This window comes from Suncus etruscus, chromosome 12 (assembly GCF_024139225.1).
Source record: "Suncus etruscus isolate mSunEtr1 chromosome 12, mSunEtr1.pri.cur, whole genome shotgun sequence".
Classification (NCBI taxonomy): Eukaryota; Metazoa; Chordata; class Mammalia; order Eulipotyphla; family Soricidae; genus Suncus; species Suncus etruscus.
This window is the reverse complement of record NC_064859.1, coordinates 84999686-85018269: the sequence shown is the minus strand read 5'-3', so window position 1 is coordinate 85018269 and position 18584 is coordinate 84999686. Positions and strand designations below refer to the sequence as shown.

The 18584-nt window shown below is 41.0% G+C and overlaps 2 protein-coding genes across 3 annotated transcripts in view; both read left to right on the top strand.

The window, feature by feature from the left end:
• Positions 1-11231, top strand: part of MATN3 (matrilin 3) — a 21603-nt gene extending 10372 nt beyond the window's left edge. The window contains exons 4-8 of the mRNA XM_049784664.1: positions 495-620; positions 2792-2917; positions 7758-7883; positions 9738-9848; positions 11176-11231. Coding sequence (XP_049640621.1) covers positions 495-620; positions 2792-2917; positions 7758-7883; positions 9738-9848; positions 11176-11231 — 545 coding nt within the window. The remainder of the gene's footprint in view (positions 1-494; positions 621-2791; positions 2918-7757; positions 7884-9737; positions 9849-11175) is intronic.
• Positions 11232-16453: 5222 nt separating this feature from the next.
• WDR35 (WD repeat domain 35) overlaps positions 16454-18584 on the top strand; it is a 74085-nt gene continuing 71954 nt past the window's right edge. For both annotated transcript variants that reach the window (XM_049784811.1, XM_049784812.1), the window contains exons 1-2: positions 16454-16583; positions 17195-17312. In XM_049784811.1, coding sequence (XP_049640768.1) covers positions 16560-16583; positions 17195-17312 — 142 coding nt within the window. In that variant the 5' untranslated portion in view covers positions 16454-16559. The remainder of the gene's footprint in view (positions 16584-17194; positions 17313-18584) is intronic.

Sequence of the window (18584 nt, the reverse complement as noted above, 5' to 3'; positions counted from 1 at the left end):
TTGCCTGAATGAAAGACAAGCTGCCTTCTCCTCTTTGATCATGGCTCTTTTGGAATCAAGGAGTTGAAGATGGAGAATGATCTTCATGTACCTAGTGTAGAAATATGCATAGCCAACATATGTGGGAACTAGAATAACTAGAAGAAGGTTTTTGAGGGTAAGAAAGCCTAGAGATAATTCATTTAATATTTTGGGAGTGATAGTCAGTGGGTAGGGCTGTCATCTTGCATATAACTGACCCTTGTTCTATCCATGGCACTCCATATGATCCTGAGCCCACCAGGAGTGATCCCTGAGCACAAAGACAGGAGTAAGCCCTAAAGGAAAAATACTTGCCAAGAAGGCCAGGAAACTGATGTGAATTTTGGTTCATTGGTCCTGTTCTGATGTCAAGCTGCCTCCCATTTCATTACCTCTCCTCTGTGTGTGTGTGTATGTATGCTTTATTTGGTATGTTCCCTTGGTTCACAAGTGTTCTGGTTATCTTTTGATAGAGATTGATAAGTGTGCTCTTAACACTCATGGATGTGAACATATCTGTGTGAACGACAGAACTGGCTTTTATCACTGTGAATGCTATGAAGGTTATTCCTTGAATGAAGACAAGAAAACTTGCTCAGGTAAGATAGAGGCTTTACTATCACATCTCTCCACACTCTTCCCTCCTTCTTCCTTGTTGAGGATAAGTCACGTGGATGAAGAACTTAGTCTGTTTTTCTCTCTGGCCATCCTTTGAGCTTTCTCTGTTTCTTATTTGAATCATTAGAAATGGTAGCATGGACGTATTCCAGTCCACCAGGTAACTGTTCATTTTCTCCTTTGTAGTCTGTCCTATGTGTGCTTTCCAAATGCTAAAGGCAATTTAGTTAGTTCAAATCAAGTAATACCCCACAAGACATGTCTCACAGAGAGAAAAAAACAGTAACTTCGTAGTGGAAAAACCTGGTGAATATTATTTGAACCATGTTCTCAGAGTTAACATCATAAGCAGTGACACATAGTGACATCATGTGTCTCCTGACATAATGTGTGGAGGACACAGCAATGCTTTTGTGACACTCTTGATAACAGTTCAGAATCAGAAGAAACTTCAGACAGGTCCAGGTTAAGAGACTTTCTACAAATTACCTTTCTAGTCCTTTTCAAAAGTTTCTTAGTTTTGAAAGCCAAAAAGAAGTTAAGGAAATATTCCAGATTAGAGGAGGCTAAGAAGACATAACAACATAATGCAATGTGTGATTCAGATTGGATACTGGAACAAAAAATTAGGGATCATGGTGGTGGATCAATTGGTAAATCTTTTTTTTTTTGTTTTGTTTTTGTTTTTGGGACACACCCGGCATTGCTCAGGGGTTACTCCTGGCTATCTGCTCAGAAATAGCTCCTGGCAGGCACAGGGGGACCATATGGGACACCGGAATTCGAACCAACCACCTTTGGTCCTGGATCGGCTATTTGCAAGGCAAACGCCGCTGTGCTATCTCTCCGGGCCCGGTAAATCTTGAATAAGATCCATAGAGGAATGTCAGTTATATCAGTGTTGATCTCTTAGTTTTGATCATTTTGAAGAAATAGTACTCTTGTTTTTATATATAAAAAAAGCCCAATTCTAAAATATTTCAAAATTAAAAAATTATTTATTTAGTTAGTTATTTTGTTTTTTGGGGGAGCCATACCTTGTGGCATTCAGGTATTATTCCTGGTTCTGTGCTCAGAAATCACTCCTGGAAGGCTCAGGGAACCATCTTGGAGGCCAGAGATTGAACCAGGGTCAGCAGTATGCAAGGAAAATGCCCTACCCACTGTGCTATCACTCTGCCCCCGCAAATAAAACATAATTTAAAGAAATTTCGCCCAAATGGGCTGCAGCTTGGTAGTACAGTTCTGTTTTGATCGCCAAAAATCATGAAAAAAAATTTCAGTATAGAAAAAAGGGCACTAAGTGAAAAATTAGGGTCCTGAGTTTTGTCACTGGAGTCCATTGACTCTTTTGATTCAAGTTTCATTATTTATAAAAAGAGAAGGATGAGCCATTATTTTTTCAAATGCTAATATTGTTTTTTCTGAATCTAATTTAATTAGCCACAAAGTCATTGATATTCCTTTGATTCAGAACACATAAGGAAACCCCTCCCCACCAATTGCTTTGTTGCAGTATTTTTTAACATTTTTATTTTGGATTTTGTCTCCTTTTTTGTGACTCCACATTCTACTCTTTGATATTCTAGTCTTGTGCCCTTGGCACCCTCCTTCCCCAAGATTTTCACTCTTGGAATACCCGGAGACCCACAGAAGACCATATGGTCTCCGGTTTAGAAATGCTAAACTAAACAACTAAAAATGCTAAAGCCAAACAACTTTAGAATTGTCTGTTTCTGGGCCACACCTAGTGTTACTCAAGGTTTACTTTCAGCTCTACTCTGCTCCATCACTCCTGGTGGTGCTGGGGATCTTATGGGATGCCTGAAAATGAACCGGGTTAGCCATATGTAAGGCAAGAGCCTGACCCACTGCACTATCTCCCTGGTCCCTGTTTTAGAATATTAGATACTTAGACTATAAAAATTAATTGCAGGTGATTTTGAAAAGGAGATGGGGAAAGTAAAGCAATGATTGTGTATGTAAGAGTTGATTGGACTCAACTCCCTTCAACAAATAAATGGTACTAATAGCTTTAGAATGGTTCTAAGTAAGTTTTCTACTTGTTCTAGTGAAAAATAAGTTGTCTAGGATACAAGTAATTCAAGGTTTTCCCCTTTTGAATTATTTTCTTCTGGGCATCTGTTTGCAGCTCAAGATCAGTGTGCTTTTGGCACACACGGCTGCCAGCACATCTGTGTAAATGATAATGCTGGGGTCCATCACTGTGAATGCTTTGAGGGCTATGCTCTGAATGCAGATAAAAAAACATGTTCAGGTAAGTACTGCTAAGCAAAAGCTTTCACCCTGGCTTTATTACAGTGAAACCCACAGTCATTCACCTTGAAATGCTTTCTTTTTCTCTTTGGTATTGGGTCACACTTGTCTCTGTGCTCATGGATCATTTTTGGCTAGACTTGGGGTTTTCATATGAGGTGCCAAGAAATGAGCTGTGGTGGACCAGGTGCAAGGCAAGCTCCCTTCCTGGTCACTCCAGCTAGGAGAGAGGTTTTTGTTTGTTTGTTTGTTTGTTTGTTTGTTTGTTTTTGGGCCAAACCTGAGGGTGCTCAGGCATTACTCCTGGCTCTGCGCTCAGAAATTGCTCCTGGCAAGCTCAGGGGACCATATGGGATGCCCCAATTTGAACCACCATCTGTCCTGGGTGGCAGCATGCAAGGCCCTATCTCTGTTCTATCTCTCTGGCCCTAGGAGAGATTCTTTTTTTTTTAAATAAATTATCTTTATTTAAACACCGTGATTACAAATATAATTGTAGTTGTATGATTACAGTCATGTAAAGAACACCCCCCTTCACCAGTGCAGGATTCCCACCACCAATTTCCCAGATCTACCTACTCCCCACCCCACCCACACCTGTACTTGAGACAGGCTTTCTTTTTTCCTCATTCATTCACATTGCTATGACAGTTTTCAGTGTAGTTATTTCTCTAACTGCACTTATCACTCTATGTGGTGAGATTCATGTCATGAGCTGTACCTACATGGGAAGATAGGCCGAAATAAGGGTTGGGACTGAGGCAGTAAAATAATAGAAATGAGATTTGTAGGGCAGTATCAAGGTCACAATACAAGATGGATGTTATGGATATATAAAATATATGCATACAATACTATCAATAGGAAAACAAGGAGAAAAAAATTCCAGTGACTGTCCCAACATAAACCAGTGCCAGAATGGCCCGCCCTCCTCCCAAAGCACATTCCCATTAGTGTAGGGAGAGGTAGGGGGAAAGCCTGTTGACCCCTATAAAGTCTACCTAGACTAGTGCCCAGGGAAGGCCTGAAATCCAAGGGAGAAAAAGAGGGACAGCTGGGGGCCTGCCAAGCCTCCCAGCACTCCCCAGGCCAAGGAGAAGGGCTCCAGTATGGGACCTCCCCAAACCCCAGGCAAGAGCTGGTCTCCAGAATCAAGGAGGAAACCGGAAGCCAGATATCTATCTGCCCTCCTACCCATGCATCTCCCCCCTGGAGTATGGAGGGAGGGGGGAAGCCTGAGGACCACAAAGAGTCCACCTGAACCCACTTCTGGCCATCTGAGTTGGCACCCAGGGAAGGCCTGGAGTCAGGGGAAAAAGACAAGGATGGCTGGGGGCCTGCCAAGCCTCCCAGCACTCCCCAGGCCAAGGAGAAGGGCTCCGGTATGGGGCCTCCCCAAACCCCATACCTGGAAGAGCTGGTAGGAGAGAGATTCTTAAAGGTAATTTATAAAACCTGGCTTCAGAAAGGACTGAACTGATAGAATATGGTACAGATTACACAAGTGCTAAGAGTTCTCTAGATTTTACAAGCAAGTAAAATTACTGGGAGGGAGCACTGAATATGAGAGGAAGTCACTAAACATTGGGTTCTTATTCAGGAAAATGTTATGTTTCTGTATACTGGGGACTGGTAAGGCACTTTAACGGCCAATTGGGCAGTGACTATTTGGTATGAGAGGCAGAACTGATTTTTGTCCAGATAAAACTTGGCCTGGACCTTTTCTGTAACATTAATGTTCACTTAGAAAAGATTTATAATTTAGTAAAGGGGACTTTGTAAATGACTGAACTAGAGCCAAACAGATCTCATCTCCTGACAGTTCCTGGCCGATCAACCTTTGATGAATCTGAACCTTATGACTTGTTTCTGAGCCCCTGCCAGTATTCATGAATTTCCATTAACTTGATTTCAAGTCACTGGCAGAACATGGTGGCATTTATAATGTAAACATACTCCTAAGAGAAATTCCTTGCTCTCAGTTGGTATTTTAACTTTGGCACATTCAATGTTGTTCTTGATTTTATGCATCGTTCTTTCTCCCCTTGAGAAGATCTACTATATAGCCTTTTTCAAGAGAGAGAAGAAAGGTAAATGGTATATCATCATAAGTTACCCCAACATTTTTTATAAAAGGGAAATCAAGGAAAATAGTACCAAGTACTTCTTTTATTCCCAGACTGTACAGAAACCTACAGGGATATAAGGAAGCCCAACTATCTCTCTCTACAGGATGCAAAGAACCAGCTCTGTCAGAGGCAGAGACTTGTCAGATAGAAGGGACACACTGCCCTTTGGGGGGGTGTGGAGGAGGAAGAGACAGAGCTGGGGAAATAGGGGTAGGATTGGATGTGAGTCTAGGAGTGTGGGGAACAGTCGAGAACAGAGGCCAGGGAAGCGACTCTATTGGTTTGTGCTGGGGCATTGGATCAAGTCCTCTGAGATACAGAGGATTCAAGACTGCATTATTGAGCTTTTAAGTAATATAGGCAGTCCTTGAGTAACATTGTTTTGTTAATATTATTCAACATACCAATGATGAGACTTCAAAAGAGTAAATTTATTCTTCCAAGAAGACATTGAGATAGTTGTTGGATCCTGAAAGAGGGCTCATCAGAACCCATGAATGGGGGATGAAAATCAAAAGGAGAGATTGCATGCCTGTGAGAATGGCACATAGCAAAATGACTGGAAACATTTTTGTGGTGAGAAAGAAATTCTCATTTATTGTTGATGAGACTGTCATCGGGTTCAGTCTTATGAAAGCTATACAAAGATCTACTCAGTATGTCTCTTTAAAGTGAATAAATAGAAAGTTCTCCCCAGTTGCACCTGAAGTTATTACTCTCATCCCTGGATCCTCCAGTACTTTCCCTATTAGGGATAACACTCACTTTGAGAAACCCTGTGGATTGAGAGATTGCAGATCTAGGGTATGAAGGGAGCAAAACATTTTGCTCTTAGGTGTTTTTTTTTTTTTTTTTTGAAAATAGCTGAATTGTTTTTTTTTTTTTTTTTTTTTGGTTTTTGGGCCACACCCGGTGATGCTCAGGGGTTACTCCTGGCTATGCTCTCAGAAGTCGCTCCTGGCTTGGGGGACCATATGGGACGCCGGGGGATCGAACCTCGGTCCGTCCTAGGCTAGCGCAGGCAAGGCAGGCACCTTACCTCCAGCGCCACCGCCCGGCCCCGAAAATAGCTGAATTGTAGTGATTCAGATTCCTTCCCTTCCTCCCCTTTCTTCCCTCCCTCCCCCTCCCTCCCTCCCTTCTTTCCCTCCCTCCCCCTCCCTCCTTTCCTTCCCTCCTTCCCTCCCTCCCTCTCCCTCCCCCTCCCTCCTTTCCTTCCCTCCTTCCCTCCCTCCCTCTCCCTCCCTTCCCTCCCTCCTTCCCTTCCCTTCCTTTCCTCCCTCCCTCCTTCCCTCCTTCCTTCCTTTCCTCCCTCCCTTCTTCCCTCCCTCCCTCCTTCCTTTCCTCCTTCCTTCATTCGTTGCTTCATTCCTTACTTCCTTCCTTCCTTCCTTCCTTCCTTCCTTCCTCCTTCCTTCCTCCTTCCTTCCTTCCTTCCTTACTCCCTCCCTCCCTCCCCTCCCTCCCCCTCCCTCCCTCCCCTCCTTCCTTCCTTCCTTCCTTCCTTCCTTCCTTCCTTCCTTCCTTCCTTCCTTCCTTCCTTCCTTCCTTCCTTCCTTCCTTCCTTCCTTCCTTCCTTCCTTCCGTCCTTCCGTCCTTCCTTCTTTCCCCATACTCAACAATGCTAAGGCTCATACCTGTCTCTGTGTTCAAGATGCAATTTCTGGAGGTGTTCAGGGGACCATATATGGTGGAATTGGCTGTATGCGAGCAAAGACCTTAACCCCTGTTTACTGCCCCAGCCCTGAAGAGACCATTAATGCAGAGGTGTTACTACTTTGCCCCAAACTGCTTAAAAAGGCCATACTGAGCCCTGGCAATTTTTTTTTAACAATGGGCTGACACTTGAGGGTACAGGGGAGCACTAGTGTCCTGTGGATTTTACTAATTGCTATTTCTTTTTGTCCTGGGCTGGTTTTGGACACTGGGTTATTTAGAGACCCTTCTCACTACTTCTCATGAAAATTTGAGCAATTTGTCTTCCTCTGAAATATATTTTCCAAATTTGCATTCTTTGTTTTAGCTTTTGGGTCACACCTGACAGAGCTCAGGGTTCACTCCTAGTAGGCTTGTGGGACCATATGAGGGTGCCAGTGATCTCACCAAGTCAACTTCATGAAAGTCAAGTGACCTACCTGCTGTGCTATCACTCTGGTCCAGTGAAATATCTTTTCTGGAGACTCACGCTCACTTCTGCACCAGCCAATCACATCCATGTAGCAGCACCACTTCATGTCTGTGTGTGGGAGCCAGTGAATGAGGTTTAAGTTCTACATGGCTAGTACTCCAGGGTAAGACCGTGGCTGTGATGGGTCCTCTGGTCAGCCTTGGGTTGAGCTGTACATATCCACACAGAGCCTGAATTCTCTCAGGGCAAAGTGATGAAGCTTCTAAGATGTGTTGGCAGCCTGCATAGCCATTAGAAAAGGCTAACAGTAAATTTGAGTACAAAATCAAACCTCCAGAGAGCCCCAGTGTTGTGAGTTGAAACACAGAGAAGGCAGCCCCTGCTCTCTGCAAGAATTAAAAAGGCAAAGGGCAGCTGTGAGCCAAGATAAGTTTCAACTGTTATGAAATATAGTCAAGGAATGTCAGGAGACCTGGTGCTCTGAGATGTAGAACCTCTGCATGGTTGGGTGCCTAGAACCAACCCTCCCCTCTATATGGCTCTTTGCTTTTGTGATGTTTGGTGTCTTTCCCTGCTATGGTCAGTGCGGAACAAGTGTGCCCTGGAGTCTCATGGCTGCCAGCACATCTGTGTGAATGATGGAGTCGCTTCCTACCACTGCGACTGTTATGCAGGCTACACCTTGAACGAGGACCAGAAGACATGCTCAGGTAACACCACTTCGAAGGTCAAGCATCTCTCCTCTGGCACGAGTCTTTTAGGCATGAGTGTTTTTTTTTTCTCTCTACTTCTGAAGCCTGTCGATCTGTCTCCTTTGCAAAAGGCTTATTATTCCAGCATCGTTTATTGAAAAGATGATTTTGTCTTTCTTACTCATTGTCTCGACACTCATATTGAAAAAGTGTTAATGAGATATCTTATTTTTAGTCTCTCAGTTCTAATTGCATTCACGACTGGCATTCATTATGGATGCCATACGACTCGATTAATGTAGCTTTGTATTAAGTTTTAAAATTAGGAAGGAAGAATATTTTAATCCCCCCTTTTTTTGGTGGGGGCAAACCTGAAAGTGCTCAGGAATCACTCCTTGTGGGCTTGGTGAATCAAATGGGGTGCCAGGGATTCAACCTGGTAGGCCTTGTGCAAGGCAAACACCCCTATCTGCTGTACTATCGCTCTGATGCAACTTTTTAAAATATTGTTTGGCTATTTTAGTTTTCTGGCATTTCCATGTACATTTTAGGATAAATGTCTCAATTTTTAGAAACATTTCTGACTTTCAATATTATAATCGTAGGGTTTCATGCATACAGTGTGCTAATACCACACTTTCCACCAGTGACTGCTTCCCACCAACACAGTTTTAGGGTTCCGTCTTACCCCCTATTGGTAAGCTCAGTTTTGTAAACCAGTTTTCAGATTCCATTATCTTTGTTTCTATTAGCCCCTTACTGTTTAGATATAGACATATAATACATATGAGATATCTACACATAATTCTCTATTTGTCCTCTTCCTTTGGGCTGAATCCATTCAATTTGATACCCTCCAGTTCCATTCATCATAGTGGTAAATTGCATAATTTCATTTTTTCTCAGAGCTTTTTATGATACTGTTACATTGTTTATATATTCTAAGATTTCTTTATCTAATCAGTTTTTCTTGTGTACTCCAGTTTTTTCATCTAGTCAATTTTATGCAAAAAAAAAAGCCTATTGAGACATTTATATTGTTGAATCCATCTATGAGTTTGGAGAGTACTATCATTTTAAGCATTTTCCAATCCTTGAGTATGGGATGTCTTTCTATTTAGATATTCATCTCAACATTGTTTTGTAGTTTTGTAGTTTCAGTTTCCTATTAATTATAGGAATTTTGAGAGGAATTGCTGCCTCAAGTATGAAGAAAATTGGAATTAACATTGCAGTCCTTTCAGGGTAGGAACTAGAATTCTCAATTCAAACTAGTCAATGTTGTAATAATCTGTTTTAGGAATACAAGAATAATCTTGCTTTAATTCTTGAATATTTTGGCCATACAAATATAGAAGATTATTTTCCGTATTTTTTGTCCACTGAACAGTCAAATTAAGGAATTCATATGTGCAGAATAGGGCTGTTTTCCTTGAGACATATTCCTAGGCCCCTTTTTCCATTTGTCAGTGAGGATGCAACTTCACAAGAAGATTGGCTTGTCTTTGCATTCTTGACTTTACCTTAATCACAGAGAATAATATAATGAACTCATACAACCAGTTTTGACAAGTATAAACTACCCAGCATCCAATGCTTTTTTTCCATGTCATTAATATTTCTATTTCCTCCTCTTTCTGTTTGCTCTTCCAGCCTCTTATCTCTAGAAAATAAATTTAGACAAGTCTTTACAATAGTTATTATAAATTTCCTGATTTTCTTCCATCCAAGTACTAACCAGGCCCGACCCTGCTTAGCTTCCGAGATCAGACAAGATTGGGCGCGTTCAAGGTGGTATGGCTGTAGACAAATTTCCTGATTTTCTGTGACTTCAATTTTGCTCTAACATTCTGTTTGCTATTATTGTTGCAGCCATTGAAGAAGCACGAAGACTCATCTCCATAGAAGATGCTTGTGGCTGCGAAGCTACACTGGCATTCCAGGATAAGGTCAGCACATACCTGCAGAGACTCAATGCCAGACATATCCTTTCTGTATGATGTTTTGTTTCTGATTCAAGTCAATATAGACATGATAAGAGGTAAACATTGTAGGATAACACAGAATCAGGATCCCGCTCATAAGTGTTATGATGAATAACACTAATCGACTCATTTTAAGATGTATTAATGCACCATTTCATCTGTTAATGTCATATTAAAGTTGTCCTTTCCTTAGTGCTTTTTCATAGCGGACAGTGCTACTGAGCTCTTATTAACGTGGAGCTATAGACTGAATGTGAGAAGCTTAGTTTAGTCTATACATGTACAGAATTAATTAGCTGAGTGATGGTTATGATAAATCAGATGACACATAAATCAGTCAAATATACTTGGGCTGGCTAAGTTGGTCAAAAAGTAGATTTCTAGGGGTTGGAGCAATAGCATAGCAGTAAGGCCTTTGCCTTGCATGGGGCCAATACAGGACAGACCCCAGTTCGATTCCTGACATCCCATATGGTCCCCTGAGCCTGCCAGGAGTGACTTCTGAACACAGAACCAAAAGTAACCCCTGAGCTCTGCTTGATGTAACCCAAAACCCAAACCCCCCTCCCCCCAAAAAAAAGAAAAGAAAAGAAGAGTAGATTTCTAAATGATAGCATTATGTTTAACTTAGGAATCTATTTTTTTTTTTTTTTTACACAAAGGAACAACTGAGGAACTGTGCTTTTCATACAGTTTAACAAAACACTGACATCAGGAGCTTTAGAGGAATCTGAGGGTCAAACCCAGATTGTTTCAGAAAACAAAACTAAAAACAGTCAATTGGGGCCTGTAGAGTTAATACAGTAGATAATGCACTTGCTTTGCTCCAGATTCAATCGTTGGCACCATATTTGTTCTCTTGAGATAGGAATGTATGAACCTTAAGCTCAGAGTCAGGAATAAGTCCTGAGTACTAGCTGGGTATGAATGACTCTGAAACTAAAACCTCTATCCCTAAATACCACTCAGTACCCTCTTAGAAATAAGCGATCAAACAGGAAGCCAATGCCATAATCTTCCACCAACCACTGGTTTCTCGAGCATACTAACACAAGTAGTAGGGGGGGGTTTTGGGCCACACCCGTTTGATGCTCAGGGGTTACTCCTGACTGCGCTCAGAAATCACCCCCGGCTTGGGGGACCATATGGGATGCCAGGGGATTGAAACGTGGTCCATCCTAGGTTAGTGCTTGCAAGGCAGACGGCTTACCTCTAGTGCCACCTCTCCGCCCCCTATATACATTTCCTTTTGATAGGATGTTTAAAGTATTCGTCTGCTTTCTAATGTGTAAAAGTAAGTGGTATTGGCCTTAACAATTATCCACTTGATGACATTTTAGAGAAACTGCAAGCAAATGAATATGGACAAAGACATCGTTAAAATGCTCAACATTTTCACCTGAAAATATGGACCATTTGATGTACTTTATATTCCTTTTTTTACACATTCCAGTGCAATTATAAGTACAGAAATGCACTAGTTAAGTAGTCTGAGGATCTTCTCAAGAAACGATCAGATTTTAGGTCATTCTCAGGAGCAAACTTTAGTGTTTCTTTTTGTTTGTTTGTTTGTTTTGTTTTTGAGCCACACCTGGTGACGCTCAGGGGTTACTCCTGGCTATGCGCTCAGAAATCGCTCCTGGCTTGAGGGACCATACGGAACACCGGGGGATCGATCTAAAGTCCATCCTGGGTCAGCCACGTGCAAGGCAAACGCCCTACCGCTGTGCTATCGCTTTGGCCCCAAACTTTAGTGTTTCTAAGCTATGACTGTGAATGGTAGAAAGTTTTGTGAAAATTTTAATGTTTCTTTCTTACTCACTTTATTTTTAAATGTTTATACTAGTAGGAAAAGCATATTTAAAATGTAAACTTTGAATCTATTTTTCTCTCAATAATGTTTATAAATCTAAATCAATTTTATAAGGAAAATATAAATTATAAAAATATGCTAAAGGTTTTTACAATTGAGCGAATAAAAGTTTAACACTCATTTTTGCTTATTTCTCTAGAGTATTATTAAAACTTTTAATCAGAGGATTTTAAGATATATATTACTATATTGCTAAACAACTCAAGTGACAATTATATGCCAATTCTAATGTGTTAAGAAGCATATAATTTTATTTTTGGCTTTTGGGCCTCACCCAGTGGTGCTCAGGGGTTATTCCTGGCTCTGTGCTCAGAAATCACTCTTGGCAGGCTTGGGGGACCATATGGAATGCTGGGAATCGAACCCAGGTTCATCCCAGGAGGATTGTGTGCAAGGCAAACTCCCTACCACTGTGCTATTGCTCTGACCCAAGAAGCATACAAATTAAGATTTTAGTTGTGAGTTAAAAGTGTTTTAACTTGTACCAAAGATTAATAAATTCTATTTACTTTATGATTTAATCAATAAAATTATGTACTTAAAATATTTTATAAGAAATAATAAAACCTGATACTGTCTTTTAAAATTTTAATTAGTCTAACTTTTCCTCATATATATTCCATCATATGCTCTTTTCTGTTTTAGAGCTTATGCTTTTTAGAAGAAAGCAGACTTTTAAATTATATAATACTCAGTTTCTATTTTTGGTTTGTTTGTCTTTAGGAGAATAAAGAAAAGCTAGCTCTTTTTTTTATGCCTTTTTATGACACCTCAATTTTGCCTATTTATTTGCTACATAGTACTTTAAATTTAAATAGAATTAAATAATATTTAAAATACATAATAATTTCTTAGCAATAGAGAGTAAACTTCCCTGTAATTTAAAACCAAGCACTTGAAGTTCAAAATGTAGTTTTTAAAGAGAAAAATTTAAGTCAAGAATGTTGTTGAGGGGGCTGAAGAACAAGAAGAATGTCTTAGAGCGAATAACACAAAATTACCAGAAGTTAGGTAAATTAACAAAGCTTATATTAATAAATCCACCTAAAATGCAAAAATAACCTACAGATATAAACCTGGAAACTGAAAGGACTTACTATTCCTGACACAGCTCAGGGGACAATATGTGGTATTGAAGGTGGAACCAGGTCGGCTGCATGCAAAGCAAACACCATTTGCTTTCATACTATTTTTCTGGCTCTGAAGACAAAAGCATAAAAAAGATGCAAAAAAATACACCAATGCAGCCTATGTTATACAGATTATGTTGCTTTTCAGTAGTTTTGAATTCACAGGCTTAGGTCAAAAACTGGAACATCATTGCTTGAGTTTGGGGAAATCTCTAGTGGAGAAAATTGGCTACTGATGTATAAAGAACAGGCTATATTATACAAACAATAGTTGCAGCAAAAGGCTTCATGTCAATGAAACATATAAGTTGCCTATGCCATGAAAATGATAAGTCACACAAGAAAGGCACAGAAGAAAACCTTAGAAAATAGAACAATATTCCATGTTTGTGGATTGGAAGAATCAATATTGTCAAAATTACTATCCTACCTAACTTACTATATAGACTCAATAAAATTCCCATACAAATTCCAATGACAATTTAAGGATTTAAAACAATAATAAATAATAAAATAAGAATAATAAAAATAATAATAGTAGCAATAATAAAGTTTGTATGAACAAAAAATCATTAGAAACAGTCAAAATGATACTGAGAAATGAAGAGATAACTCATTACCTAACATAAAACTATATTATAAATCTACTGTAATCAAAACCAGCACAGTAATGGAATAAGAATAAAATCTGACCAAAGGTTTAGAACTGAGTACTCAAAGACAAATCCCAGACCTATAGTCAATTGACATTAGACAAAGGAGCTAGTTACAAGAAGTGGAGTAAAGATAAGACTCTCAAACAAATGGTGTTGAGAAAACTGGATAAACACGAATACAAAGTGAAGCTAACACCTTATAAAATATCTAGACCAAAGACGCCGAGTTCAGACCAGAATTCATAAAATACTGAAGAAAATGTAGGTAGAATGCACCAAAATTTGGACCTCAAAAATGTCATCAGTAATATGGTTCCACTGGCAAAGGCAACAGAAACAAACAAACAAATAGGGGCTACATCAAATGAAAAGTATCTGTATTGCAAAAGAAACAAGTGAATAGATGAGTACTCACACTCAACACAGATCCAAGGTTGATATACAGGATATATAAAGCATTTGCAAAGATTAACAAAAACAAAATTCTAAAATCCTTATTGAAAAGTGGGGAGAGGAAATGAATAAACATATTTCTCCAAAGACAGATAATGATGGCCTAATAGGGACACAAAAAACTGCTCATCACCATGTAACAGAAACCCAAATTAAGAGGACACCAGTGGGGCCGGCAAGGTGGCTGCCTTGCAAGCTAGCCAAGGAAAGATCGTGACTGGGGTTGGATCCCCCGGCATCCCATATGGTTCCCACAAGCCTGGGGCAATTTCTGAGTGCTTAGCCAGGAGTAACCCCTGAGCATCAAATGGGTGTGGCCCGAAAAACCAAAGGGAAAAAAAAAAGAGAGAGAGAGAACACCAGTAAGGCAACTCTCAGAGAGACATGGTCCAGGGGCCTTGGGCTGGCTCACTGGTGTTGTAGAGGTGTGGAATGTGTGTGTGTATATATATATATATATATATATATATATATATATATGAGCCAACAACACAGTAAACTTAAACTACAATAACCAAACTTAAAAATGCACCTGTAGGGAAGGAGATAGCACAGTGAGTAAGGTACTTGCCTTGCATGCTGCTTGCCTTATAGAGTTCAATCCCCAGCATCCCATAAGGTTCCCTCAGCCTGCCTGGAGTGATTCCTGAATGCAAGGCCAGGAGTACTTCTAAACATTGCTAGATGTGGCCTCAAACAAAAGTATCTGTTAAGAAAACAGACTGAGGGGCCGGGCGGTGGCGCTGGAGGTAAGGTGCCTGCCTTGCCTGCGCTAGCCTAGGACAGACCGTGGTTCGATCCCCCGGCGTCCCATATGGTCCCCATATGTTGCCAGGAGCAACTTCTGAGCGCATAGCCAGGAGTAACCCCTGAGCGTCACAGGGTGTGGCCCAAAAACCAAAAAAAAAAAAAAATAAAGAAAACAGACTGAGGGTATGGGATAGGATCTAGTTAACTTTCTGAGATAAATTGACACTGGTGGTGGGATGGGACAGTGTATACTAGAAACACTGTTATGAACAGCTTAATAAATCAGATGCCTTAGTAGAAAGCAAATGAAGAACCACATAATCCCCTTCCCAACAACCAGAGAATAGAGAAAATCAGAAACAAGAACTGTGTAACAGAAAATTTCATGAGATTTTTCTTGCCTTGTGATTATAAATGTGGTGCTTTAAAACTCTTCAAACATCCATATGGACAAAAAAGAAATAGGTTGTAAAGGAGAGAATTCAAACAGTCAACTCCAGAAGAAATAATACCAAACACTCCATTTAAAAAGGGACTGCTACAGGGACCTCACCTGGGATAGATAATGCAGTGGGTTGGGCATTTGCCTTGCAGGTAGCTGACATAGGGTTCGATCCCAGAAATCCCACATGATCCCCAGTGCACTGCTAATAATAATTCCTGAGTGCAGAGCCAGGAGTAGCCTCTGAGCAGCAATGGGTGTGCTCTCTCCAACCAAAAAAAAAAAAAAAGGGTGTGTGTGTGTGTGCGGAGGGACAGCTATGTCCCAAAAGGTAATTATAGGGTGTAATGGATCCCGCTTAGACATTCTTTTATAGGGGTTCTCAGCAACAGCTTAAACCGTTTAAAAGTCCTAAAATAAACTAACACTATCCTACTTGAGACAGCTCAGCACTTTTACACAACTGTTCTAATTTTTTAAAATGATTTTTATTGTGACCAAAGTGAATAACAAATCTTTCACCGTAATATTTAAAGTACATAGCGACAATGAATCAGGGCCATTCCCACCACCAGGGCTGTCCTTCCTCCACCCCTTTTCCCAGACAACTGCTTTAAGCTGTCACTCCAATTCAGGATGCCAGGGAAAAAAGTTTGCAGATTCCATAAAGCTCTTCTGCATTTTTTTTTTGTTTGTTTGTTCTGTTTTGGGGCCACACCCGGCAATGCACAGAGGTTACTCCTGGCTCTACACTCAGAAATCACCCCTGGAAGGCTAGTGGGGGACCATATGGGATGCTGGGGGAATCAAACCCAGGTCTGCTGCGTGCAAGGCAAAAGCCCTACCAAACGACCTACCGTTGTGCTGTATCTCCGGCCCCTCTTCTGCATTCTTATTTTGTTACTCAGCACACCAAATCAATAACTTCCCCTTATCTGCAAGGCTTTGTACTCCCCAAATTTATCCATCATTGTGATTTCATTGGAACTGGGCAAGTTTATTGACTGAACCCGTGGGGCCAGTTCCACCGCGATCGTCTAGATCTGCCCTTTGCCATGATCCCACTCGAATGCACAGGAGGGAGCCGAGGTCCCCAGGAGGGGCGCCAACCGGTCCCCAGGCCAGCGGAGAAAAAGCCCTGACGACAGACCCAGGGCCTGGGTACCACTCCCGCCTGGAAGAGGCCGGGCCTATAGACCAGCATCCCTGTCACGCACTGCGCAGGCGCAGGCCCGGCGGCAGCCACACCGGAAGTGATCCTCGGCGCCCCGGATGCGCCTGCGCGGCGGCGGTTGCCAGGGCGACGGGAGCTTGCCAGAGCTGCAGACTTGGAGTCATAGGCGAGATCTATGTGCTTCTTCTTGTGGACTCTGGGACCTAGGGTACTTCGCCTTGACTTTCCAGAATGTTTTTTTACCTGAGCAAGAAGGTGAGTTTTCCCTGCGGGCCATTCCCTGGCCCTCTCCAATTTGGTTGGGCTGGGAATGCGCCTTGTATGAGGGAGGCCTTGGGTCCGAGTCCTGGCTTTTGGAGCATGATGGGCAGTGCTCCCCGAAATCTGAGCATCCTCAGAAGTTCTGCACCCCCAGGATAGTAAAAGCAGAATAGCCCCCCCAACAACTAGCTGTGTAGCTTAAATGAATGTGAAGATCGGGAATGTGCACCAAAGGTTGCACATTTATATAGTATTATAAATATATAAATATGTTATATATATAAATATATATAATATTTTAAAGGTATGGATTTATATTTTTATTTCCTCTTTGGCCCTTTAAAGATTCATCAGGTGTTCCCCCTCTCTTTTGGGTTTCTCCCCAGGCTACAACTTTCTCTTGTTTACTTGTCTTTTTGTTCCCCAAATAAGTAGGACCTGCAGTTTGAAGGACTTGGCTCATTTTCATAACAACATCCTTTTAGTAGTTTGGCACAGCTGGATCCCTCCTAGAACTTTCTCCAGTTTCCACCTCCCCTATGCACCCTCTGTGCAAATCCATAGCGACTTACAGGAGACTCACAGAGTGACTGGTCGCTTTTCAGATCTCCATTCCCAATAACGTGAATCTGAAATGCATCTCTTGGAACAAGGACCAGGGATTCATAGCCTGTGGTGGCGAAGATGGATTGCTCAAAGTCCTGAAGTTAGAAACACAGACAGGTAAATACATGTTTGACCTTGATGGGAAATTGACTTGTATCATTGGCCCATCAGTGAAGTTTGCTGGTGATATTCTTTGTCAGTGTTGATTTTAATTCTTTCAAAAGTGAAAAAAGAAACCCCCAAACATTTAATGCTATTTTCCTTGAGTGATTTTTGCAACAAAGTTCAGAGACTTTTGAATGATGCCAGCAAATAGGTTTTACTGATTACTAATGGAACAAAGAATGAAAGCTAAGTGGCTTTATTTTCTTGTGCTTTGTCTAGTTATTGTGCAGCGCTTTTAGATCTAATAAAAATGAAAAATATCAGTATTTCATTAAAGTCACAGAATCTTATATTTTTTACTGCCCCTTCTACTCTCCCCCTCTCTTTCCTTTGCTGTGCTGAGAATAAAAACCAAACATATAAGAGGCATATGCACTGGTAGGATCTTACATTTTGGTAGCACATTTAAGCATCTCTATCATCCTGTTTGCTCACAGCTTAACAAAAATGTTATGTTTATTCATCTTGTTTAAGAATGGAATTTTATTTTTACTTTTTTTGGGAGGGAGCCACACTTGGTCACACTTGGAAATTGCTCCTGGCAGGCTCAGGGGACCTTATGGGATGCTGGGGATCAAACCCGGGTCAGTCCTATGTTAGCTGTGAGCAAGGCAAATGTCCTACTGCTGTACTATTGTTCTGGCTTCTCCCTTCTTTTTAAAAAAATTCTTTTAAATTCTTAAATTTTGCATTTTGATTTCTCTTTCTCTTAGTTCCCCAGCTCTTTATCATTGTTAATTTTTTAAGTATTCCTAATTCTGTTGACTGAAGATATAGACTATCCCCAATCTAAATTGTAGATCTGGAAAAGGAGAAAGGAATTGCATTTCATTTCAGCTCTATCAGAAGATTATGGTGACTTTCATCAAGTTATTGGTTGTCTTTGAGTTTTAGTTAACTCTTGTGAAATGTGTGAGTAGAACTAAATTACATTTTCACTTCCTTGCAGCTTTGTTTCTCAAGCTGGCTCAACCTTAAGAATTATCTGGAGGGGGCAGGAGTTAAAGTACTACATCATCACCCTACTGGGTTGGATTCCTGGAATACATGGTCCCTTTAGCATTGCTGGATATAGCTAGGGAGGCCTCTGGCACTGTAGAACCCAAGCAGCATCACATCCTCAGACCTTTGCATTGAGCTTCTCACCAGAGAATTGTGGGTGGACTCCCAAGGCATCTTGTATACCACTTGGGAGGCTCTTATCCTCCTCCTCTTCCTTCCCAC